This window comes from Charadrius vociferus, unplaced genomic scaffold, assembly GCF_000708025.1.
Source record: "Charadrius vociferus isolate BGI_N301 unplaced genomic scaffold, ASM70802v2 scaffold261, whole genome shotgun sequence".
Taxonomy (NCBI): Eukaryota; Metazoa; Chordata; class Aves; order Charadriiformes; family Charadriidae; genus Charadrius; species Charadrius vociferus.
The window spans coordinates 1,975,090-1,985,372 of NW_009646856.1; the positions used below are offsets into that span (position 1 = coordinate 1,975,090).

Sequence of the window (10,283 nt, forward strand, 5' to 3'; positions counted from 1 at the left end):
GCAAAAATAATTACTAGTAACATTAACATTCTAAGTAGAGATTGTTAATATTAACACAAAGCCTATGTAGAATATGTAAAAATAGGAACCTTTATGAGGTATGAATGCTGCCCCTCTTCCAGCTGAGGAAAAGACTGATTCACACATGGTTTTGATGCCTGCGTTATTTTTTAAGAACTCCTCCGGTTAACTACGTATTTTCCTGAACTTAGAGGTAAGATTTAAAAAATAAAAAATAAATAAAAATCACAACTGTTAATTATATATGAAGCCCTGGAGAGAGCAGCAGAAGTTAAATGCTGAAACAACAAACAAAAAAAAGATTCACAAATTTTACACAAGAGTTTGGATTCAATAGACATTTATACTTTTGTTTTCTTCCTCTAGAGTTAAAAAAGCAATTAACATTTTTAAGTACACAATTTAAAAAACAGTGTTTTATGATTGACATGTTTTCAGTCAATTTCATAAATGGCTTTAGCAAAATCAAATACAATTCCCACAGTTACAGCAGTTCAACATTTATATGAAGATATTTATATTGTAATGTTCGTAAGTTACACTCTCCACTTCCCAAAATAGCCCTCTTTCATCACATAATTGATTTCAGTGTCATTTGTGAAATGTGTTGTACTCAGACACATACCTGCTTTATGATTCTAGCCAAATTCTTCCATGGGGCTTTTACAGGGATATATCAAGGTTTTAGATCTATGGCATGTTCTTAACAGGAATGCAGACGTGGTTTCTCATTGGAATGACAGCCCCATTTCCAAACCAACCCAATCGGTAACAGCCTAATGAGAGGCAACATGATCTATACCACACAATTTGTGTTACATAAATCCTAATGTGGTGCTAAAACAACAGTGAAAAAAATATGGTTGGCTAGAGGCAAAAATTCAGCTCTCTTTCCTTCCACTTCTTTGACTTAATGAAGAGACACACACTTAACTAATTGCTTTGGCAGGCCAGCAGGCTGCCTTTGCTTCATAATACCATTAGGAATTCCACAAGGTTTCAGCTTCTAATATTAAGGAACTTTAATAAACTCTTTTTAAAAGTGAACCTCAGGATTATTGTCCCTGTCAAAAGATGCTTTTTCTGTCACTCCCTACGACTACATGCTGCATGAGGCGCACCACACAAACGTGCAACATGCAGTCTGAACTGGGTATTTCTGTCACTGGAAAACTTAACACTTACAGAGCACTCTGCTAATGAAAGGATATTTGGAGCAACTCTGAATTCACAAATAATAGAAAACTACCTTCCCTATATGCCTGCTTCAGGCTTGTCCCATACGTCCGTCTGAATTTGCTCAAAGGCACGACGGCTCTTCATTTTACAGGTCTGAGTTGTGAACATGCAGCGAAATTCCAGTTTCATATTTACAACAGAAAACAAAGAATCTAAACACCACATTGGGTCATGATTTGTCCTTCTTCACACTTAATTAGATTCCTTTTTTAGCTAGTTCAAAACTCTTTCTAGATCTAGTAATCCATAACAAAACAACAGGCAGTGAAACATTTGAAAGATGGCTGGCTTTAGTCTTGGAGTCCACTTTAAAAAATAAATCATGTAATATTTAAAGAAAAGACCTACTGCTATCATCCAATTACTTTTCTCCCCTACCTGTTTTATGCAGTGTAAAATACAGCAGAAAATACCATTATCGGCTTCATACAAATGGTTGACATTTTGTTCAGAATAGGGACAGGGATGGGGCAACCAGAGATCTAAATGTGTAATCAGTAAGGATGCTAACACACTCAGTCTAAAACCGCAGCTTCCCAAACATCTGCTCAGCAGCCTAACTTTCTATAGTAGGAGATTCAGTGAGCCACAGAGGAACTATGCACGAACGCAGAGCCCTGGACATCAGTTTGAACAGAGCAGGCTTGGAATCAGATCACTCCCAACAGTTTTTCCTTCCCCTCCAGCGTGCACAGTGTCTCTGGTACGGTGAACATCTAATTCTTCCAATCAAACTGGAAGTTCTACTGGTACATTAGCAAATGCATCACTACTGTACAACCTAGCTGTTATGGTGTGCTTCACAGGAGAAAGAACTGATGGTTCAAACTCGTAATGGTCATAAACTAAATGAACCCCCCAGTCTTACACATAACCAGTGTTCCCACCACTAGATTAGAGTAGCATTTAGTCAGCTCACAACCCTTCTCTTTCTGATATTGCTCCAATCTTGAAAGAGAGGAGCAATCTTCAGGAAATAACTGCAGGCTAAGAGACACTGCAAGAAAGTAGATAAGGTAAGATGCTTAGGACCAAAGAAGGGTGGAATCTAAGACAGAGCCTTGCCATCTGCACTCCCTGGTCACCTGCACAGGCAGCTCCGTGACCAACATACTTTACCCTTGGCGTGACTGGTTTTGTGGTTCTTTATAGGCACTGAATGTATCCAATACATGATGTGAAGCCCTTGTACGTAATTTTGGATTCCGATATAAAGCTTGACATAAAATTTTAGGAGGTCTGACACTCACAGTAGTGCTGTGAAGTCTGTCTTGGATTAGAGTTTCTTCTATCACACCCTCCAGAAAAACTAAAGACATGGTTGCTACAAGCATGCTAGTACATTACATGATCTGCAATAATTGGCACTTCATAGCCTCAAAGACCTCCCCTGCACCTTACACACGAACGTAGCGCAAAAAATATTGCAAGGAATAAGAAAAAGTTAGGCTGGTGACCATGTTTGTGGGAAAACAATTTGCATATCAAAGTGAAAAGGCATCTTCTGATTGAAGTCTCTCTCATTCCTGGACCATCTTGTACACAGGGTCTCCAACTTGAATCGTTCCAGTTTTGTCAACAGCAAAGTATCTTCCAAAGAGAGGGCTGGATTTGTATATGTGTCGCTCGGACGGATCACATAAGCGGTAACTGCAGAGAGACAGCACTTCTTTAGAATCAGTGGTAGCAAATTCTAAACAAAATATCAGTGGTGAGCGAGAGGACACATGAATAGTGATGCCCTGTTTTGGTCACCATACTAGAGTAAAAACTAAATAAATATTACAATTAAGAGAACCAAGCAGTTGAAATAGAGAAAAAAAGCCTGACTGTATTCACCCATCCGTGTATAATACACATACAAAAAACTTCATATAAAGAAATGCCAAAGTTGCAAAGTTAGACCTTTATATACTTTATATAATACCTGTTACCCCAGGCACCCACCCTAGCAGAGATGAAAGTGACAGGGAATGTAAAGTTTGCAAGAACGAAGACAGAACTTCCTGGATTTTCTTACCATATAGAATTGCAGAAAGCAGAACGGAAGCCAATACACACAGACCTTTACACTACGTTATTATGTCCCACACATACTTCAAACCACTTTTAAAACACTAGTCTAACATCTGTTGGGATCTAGCCTAAATCCACTCCTGCAGCCTAAGAAGCACTGGTATTTTTACAACCTTTTCAGTGTTTCCAGGGGCTCCTTCCTGTCCAGGACCCCAGTGTCTGGGTTAACAGTTGTTAAAATACACCTGCAATGACAGACAGTGCCAAATTAATAATGGCTTCTCATTATAAATCGCTATACATCTATATAAAATAATGGGCTCAAATGTTTACCTGGCACAACACACTGTCCCTTTCATCTCCACATTGCCAATAAGAATGTCCTCCCAGGTGTCCTGAAGAAAGGTAAACATTATGCACAGATTAGACATATCCACACACAACCATTTTTCCAGAAGTGGCACAGTCATTCCTAGAAGAAGCAGTACTATTCCAGATGAGCACCTTTACTTGTATCTTCAAAATAAGTACAATTATATTATGGTACCATTTAAAAAAAAAACAACCTACAGTCACTGCATTCCTCCAATTCAGGACCCATCAGTAATTGTATCTGGAAAGAAAGACATACAAATAATAAATCCTGTTCTGCAATGTGCACTTGTCTAAAACTAAAGCAAGCTTATTCTTACTGTATGTGTGATAAGCTGATCTGTGACCTCCGGTAAGTCACCATTTTTGCAGTAAGGAAATTTTTAGTGGAAGTAAGTTTTCACTTCTCGTCCACACAAGCTTCCTATCACAATCCTTCTTGTAAGACAAAAACCATTCCCATTTTAGGAACTTCTTAGATTTGGGAAATTATCAGATCTATCCAGAGCAGATTCTTTGGAAAAATGGCAAGATGACATAAAGACACTTAAAAGCCACCACCACCACTTCACTTCAGATACCTTCTTGGATAGCGCTTTCTGAACTACTATTGTCAGAGATGCAGCAATAGACTGCAGTACTGCAAGGGTCAGTTTTACTCTTGTGCAAAAGGCTGTAAAACATCACACTGTCAATTTACAAATTGTTCATTTGTATCATTAATTGATCAATTGTAGCATGCATAGCTTGCCCTACTTTACACTTTAAGATGAGCTTTCAGTAGCAGCCTGCCATTTAAATACACTTTATCCTTTGCCAAGCTAAATAAGCGTTCAGAGACCTGGCTCCTCCCTCAATGTTTCACATGCACTGAGCGAGCAGAAACTGTCTCTCTCTGGTATCCAGTTGTTAAAAAAAAAAAAAAAAAAAACACATGGAAAAAACTGCATGCCTTTCCTTGGAATTTGATAGAATTTATTTAGTAAATATTAAAAAAAAAAAGGTAAACTGACAAAAAAGAAATCACAAAATAGCAGCTTTCCTCATCCTTGCAGGCACCATCACACAAGGAAATCAAGTTACAAAGAAACATAACCAAGACTTCAAAAAGACATCTAAGACGGTTATTTTACCTCCTCAAAAGCGCTGCAATCTGTCACAAGAATATTTGGCCTGAAGTTCTGTATCTTAACTTTCTTCTCCAGCCTGGTATTTAGGTCTTCCAGTGAAGCTTCCGAGATGATCAAGACTGGGCTACAGTCAGGATAGGCAACCTACATAAACAAACGCAAACAAATCCTAAGGCTGCTGTAAAAGCATGGGAGCAAAGTTACTGAATGGCAGAAGAGCAGGTATGTTGAAACCAGTGGCCTGACTGTTAGGCTGCTACATTCAGGTTTTACTTTTCCTGGAAGTAGGTTAACAAGTAAAACAACATGCCTTTTCCTATTTCAGTAGCCACGGCAAGATTCATTTGCTCAAACTGTAAAATTAAACTTCTACTTATCAAATTAAACCAAAATTACATAAGCTACCGCAGCTTCTTACAGAATAATCCTGTATGCATATCCCAGACATTTATTCTAGGTGTTAGAGACTAAATTGCAACTGTCCATTTGTCAGCCCAAGTTTGCTTGGAAGTGGGAGGGCTGCCATTTCAGCAAACAAAGCCAACGAACAGTATTAAAAGAAAACTCCTATATATGCTAGTTCCACAGAAAAAAAATATGGGAAATTTTGGCAAGAACTTTAGTTTATAGCTCTCCTCCTGTATTTCTCTTACATTATCCTTTCCCCCCCGCCCTTGTACATGCCTTTACAACCACAAAAAGATGAGTGTTGAAATAACTATACAAACAATTCTGCCCTCTTTTCATGCTAGGATTCCTGGATGTCACCCCTCCTAATCCGACATCCCTTTTGCTGAAACCTAGTCTTCTGTATTAGTCTCAGTACCCTCAAATAATAAATGCATATGTATAACAGTCCATAATTGAATATACCTTCTTCTCTTTTTGCAACAACAAGCAAAACGCTAGCGCCTTATAGATAATAACATCACATCAGTAAGACAAGGTACTCACAATTTGCATTTGCTTAAAAAAACTTACGCTCATCAGGTACAGTTCAAACCATCTTCACATGAGAGAGTTGTTCAGACAAAGGGAAGGGCATCAGGGGATCCAATGATAAGAGGACATTTGAGCAAAACATCTCCTTTCCCTATCTGCGTTAACCCTCTCTAGTATCACACCTTCAAGCCTCTTCCCACAGCAACAGAGAGGTGAAACCGCTGTAACCTTTGGATTTTAATTCCTAGACCCACAGCTATAGATCCCTGGGTTAAGCATTGCTCCTTTAAACAAAATACGAGGTAACATAACTCATACCAGTACATTCTTAGACCCACCAAGGGATATGGAACAGAGGTTTTCTACGGAACTAACGTTTTTCTATTTACTGAGGCACAAAAGGAATGCTATTCTGCAACGTAATAGTTCCTCTTCAAATAACAGTATCCAACTCTTTAACTGAGAATGGTCAATAGCTTAGAAGAGATTTAAAGTAAAATTTGAGCAAGTCGTCTCATCATAGAAAAGGAGAATATCCACGTGGTTTAAGTACGTGACTACACACCTTGCTAAACTGGGCTCAATCACCGATGACAGAATGGGCAGCTTTCAGTGGGTGGGTGGGAGCGAAATCATTAAAAGAAAGTACTTCTGAGGAAAAGAACATTCATTTACCTCATCTGTGGTTCGGAAAAGGTCTATTACATCCTTTGATTTTCTTGGCACCATGGAGGGCTCAAAGTGCACCAGCCGATATGGTTCTGAATTCAGGAAAGTGGTGATCCACTGAGCCACTTCATCTCCACAGTCCCTGCCTTGGATATCCAGTCCAAACAGCCTGAGGGATCACAAGACGCATCAGCAAGTTAGTTGGAAAGCCGAAGGCTCAGGCGTGCTTATTATTCAAAGGCAAACAACTTGTTTTAAAGTAGCAGTAACATAGAGTAAACAAACCACCTGAATTATAACGAGGTGGAAGTTGGTTTCTGAATTTGGCACAAGGCTCATTCCCAGTACGTAATCTCCTTATGGTCACCTTGTTTTGGAAACTAAGTAACATGGACACAGCTGGACAATACCAGCTGGCGAAAGAATGAGCCATGAAATAGCCTGTAGGTGCCCAGAGCTAACTGTCACATTAATGACCAGTAACAAACTTGCCTGCCGTACTTTCAAGCAAAAAAAGGGTCTACTCTTACATTTGCACACGACTGCAACACCGAAAGATTTCTACTCAGAAATGAACTGAAAGGTAATTAATTTCAGAAAATGAACGACAGTTCATGTGGTTAGTAACTGTAATTGACATTTACAAGTGTTATTAATTGTAAATGTCCCTAATTGTTAGGGAAGCTTTCCTTCAGATTTTAGTGCTGTAAAAATTTAGCCAGAGCTGAGTGAAACTTAAGCTCAAACTTAAGGTACGGAGCTATTCTATATGCTAAGAGAGGTTAAAGATTTTCAACTGAAGCAAAGTCCATGGGGCATAAAAAGCCACTGGCAGCAGAATATAAACATGTTTACACAAGGAACACTTTCCTGGCAAAAAAAAGTAAATCGCAACTCCACCTTCCAATAACCTTCAACACCAGTCACGAACAGTTTTGCTACTCTCTTCAAAGTAGCGATTTTGACCCAAATGCACTGCACTTTCTTCTACCTCTGCAATCATACCTGGGACAGCTTAAAGCACAGAGATCATGTAGCCTGACCCCAGATCCTAGGAGCCCTCCTTTACTCATACGGGGGAGAGATGAATCATTAGGGTGCTGACAGCAATACCCCCGCTCTGTTTGCTGGGATCCCAGTATCAACTCTGTGGCACAGGCAGGGACTAAATGCCATTGCCTCAGACAGCATTCAACTGCCTTTCTCTTCCCTCCATTCTCTCAGTTCCTGTGCGCCTTCTGAGTACAGAGGTGAGGGACTTACAGCTTCCAACACTATCGTTTTCCATCCATGAAGCAGATCTATCCTGAGCACTCAGTGGTACAGGTATCCATGGGCATAGATCACGCAATTTAAGTCTTGCAACACATACTGACAAAGAGCACAAATGAAGAAGATGAGGCTTCTTAACTAGAGAGCTATAAAACCCCTTGTAATATTTGCACAAATAGGAACTGTGCCTACACAATGGCTTCAGTCCTACATTTGACTCCGCCAAACACAGGATTTTTAAATATCCACATAAAATCCGCACCTGGACTTACCAATTTTAAAGATGAGCATCTGCACAGCCTTTTGCAGCCAGATGCACTATTGCACTGCCTTAGCTCCAAACTACTGGGCAGGAGCCAGCACCAATCTGAAGGCATCAGGCTCACCCAGCAGTGGAATAAACACAAGTCTGTGCAGAGGGCCTTGCCGGCACAGCGTACTGTGTAGTAAGACAGCTACTCCCACGCACAAGACGGAAGGGAAAAATTTCAGAGCAAAAGCCAAATCTTCAATTGCCTGAAAAAGCACTATTCACAAACCTCATTCTTATGAATGGCTGAATGGGTCAGAAAGAATCAGCCTTTAGCTGACACAGGGCAAGTTGTTTAAACACAGCAGAGTCATACAAAACCTCAGGATTCCTCCTGAGAAGTACCAGGCAATGTTTAACTATGGGTATTGCTCGTTTCACCTCCTATGACACCACCTACAATACCAGACAACTTGGTAATCTTTAAGGTCCATTTACAGTCATCTAACTTTTGCTTATTTGCATTCCCAAATTCTAGCAATTTTAAAGCCAGAGAGCGCAATCTTTTACTAAGGCAAAGAAAGAAGAAAATTAAGAGAAAAACAAGTCACTGCGATCTAAAACTGGAAAATACAACACAATTTTTCATTACTGAAATGCATTTAGTCTATTTAACTATTTTTTCCTAATGGCACAACAAATTTTAGAAAAGTAACATCTTGAAAACCACATTTTTGTAGTGTATGTATCATTGGCTAACATGTACGCATTACAGACATTTTTAAAAGATTGTCCTATTTCTCCATGAGAAATGCTGTCATTTGTAACTTGCACATGCCTCTGTATAAACACAGATACTGAGCTACGCTGATCAAGAGTTTCCACAGCAACAGATTTATGCTAAAAGCTAGCGAATGCAGTTCCTTTTCAGCGCTCTTAGTTTTAATTATAGCAGCTAGTACATTAACCTGCTCTGCTATCCAAAGGAAAAACACTTGCCGCTATCTTTGTAGGGGCTAACACCATTTACAGTTACTAAATAATCTTACATATTAGTTGACATTTTAAGAGAGAAAAGGTTTTCTGCTTCCCCTTTTCAGTTTTCCAGCCTGGACTTCAATATGTGGATAAAATAACTAGGCTCACACACAGGTAAAGGACTACATTTGTAATCCATTCACCTGAAACCCCTTTGAGATACAGTCTACAGGGAATTACTTGCTCTCTGAGAATGCCCATCTTTCCCCTGTCATCACAGGGTGAGCCTCAGGCAACCAAATTACTAATTTAGGCACCTCAGTTAAACGCCTGCAGACAGGAGTGAGGGAATCTAAACCCTGACATCTCAACAATTCCAATTGGCCAGCATGTATCCAAAACCATGGATGCATATATACTAGTCCTGACAAGAAATATCAATATGCGCGACTGAGGCTCTGAGATGCAATTTCTTACCCAAGCAAAAATGAAAATACTAGAAGTAAACACAAATGAGTACACATGACAGTCCATGAAGACTGAAGATCACAGTTCATTTGGCAGGTGTATAATGTACAGTTTTTGTATATTGCATCATCTTTTCACCAGTGTTCAGCAAATTAAAACTAGACCTTTTATTACGACAATCAATCCTGGCCTCCTGTACAACACACAGCAGAGAATTTCACAGAATCACAGAACAGTTTGGGTTGGAAAGGACCTTTAAAGATCATCTAGTCCAACCCCCCTGCCATGGCAGGGACCTCTTTCACTAGACAACGTTGTTCGAAGCCCCATCCAGCCTGGCCTTGAACACTTCCAATGATGGGGCATCCACAACTTCCCCGGGCAACCTGTTCCAGTGTCTCACCACCCTCATTGTAAAAAATTTCTTCCTTATGTCTAATCTAAACCTACCCTCTCTTAGTTTAAAACCGTTGCCCCTTTCCCTGTTGCTACAGTCCCTGGTCCAAAGTCTCTCTCCATTATGCAGATGGGGAGACAGACCCACCACAGGAAAGCAGCGGAGGCGCTCAACTTTCAGCTTCCAACTTCTGCATAAGAAAAGAGAAACCATCACACAGTCTTCAAAAGCAAACCAAGTAAGTGAGAGACGGTATTTAGAGAGACGGGAGGGAATAAACCCCTTCCCCAGTACCTGCAGTTCCGCACGGGGTTTTTCCTGGGGAGCTTTACCGGCAAGCACAGCGTCTTCATTTCTGGGGCGTCCAAGATCAAGTGCCCGTTTTCACAGCTGACAGAAATGAGGACCAGCCGCGGCTCCTGCCGAGCTGTAACCAGTGTTCCCTCTTCCTGGGTCAAAAGCCAAAACCTGTAGCGTGACAGGGGGCGTGGGGGGGAGAGAAACGGGTTTCCAACAAGGTCGAGAGGCC

The 10,283-nt window shown here is 40.3% G+C and overlaps 1 protein-coding gene across 1 annotated transcript in view; it reads right to left on the bottom strand.

The window, feature by feature from the left end:
* Window positions 1–2,780: 2,780 nt before the first annotated feature.
* MARC1 (mitochondrial amidoxime reducing component 1) overlaps window positions 2,781–10,283 on the bottom strand; it is an 8,308-nt gene continuing 805 nt past the window's right edge. Inside the window, exons 2-7 of the mRNA XM_009894342.1 lie at window positions 10,049–10,222; window positions 6,396–6,558; window positions 4,782–4,922; window positions 3,610–3,671; window positions 3,450–3,521; window positions 2,781–2,910 (exon numbers count right to left, since the gene is read on the bottom strand). Coding sequence (XP_009892644.1) covers window positions 2,781–2,910; window positions 3,450–3,521; window positions 3,610–3,671; window positions 4,782–4,922; window positions 6,396–6,558; window positions 10,049–10,222 — 742 coding nt within the window. The remainder of the gene's footprint in view (window positions 2,911–3,449; window positions 3,522–3,609; window positions 3,672–4,781; window positions 4,923–6,395; window positions 6,559–10,048; window positions 10,223–10,283) is intronic.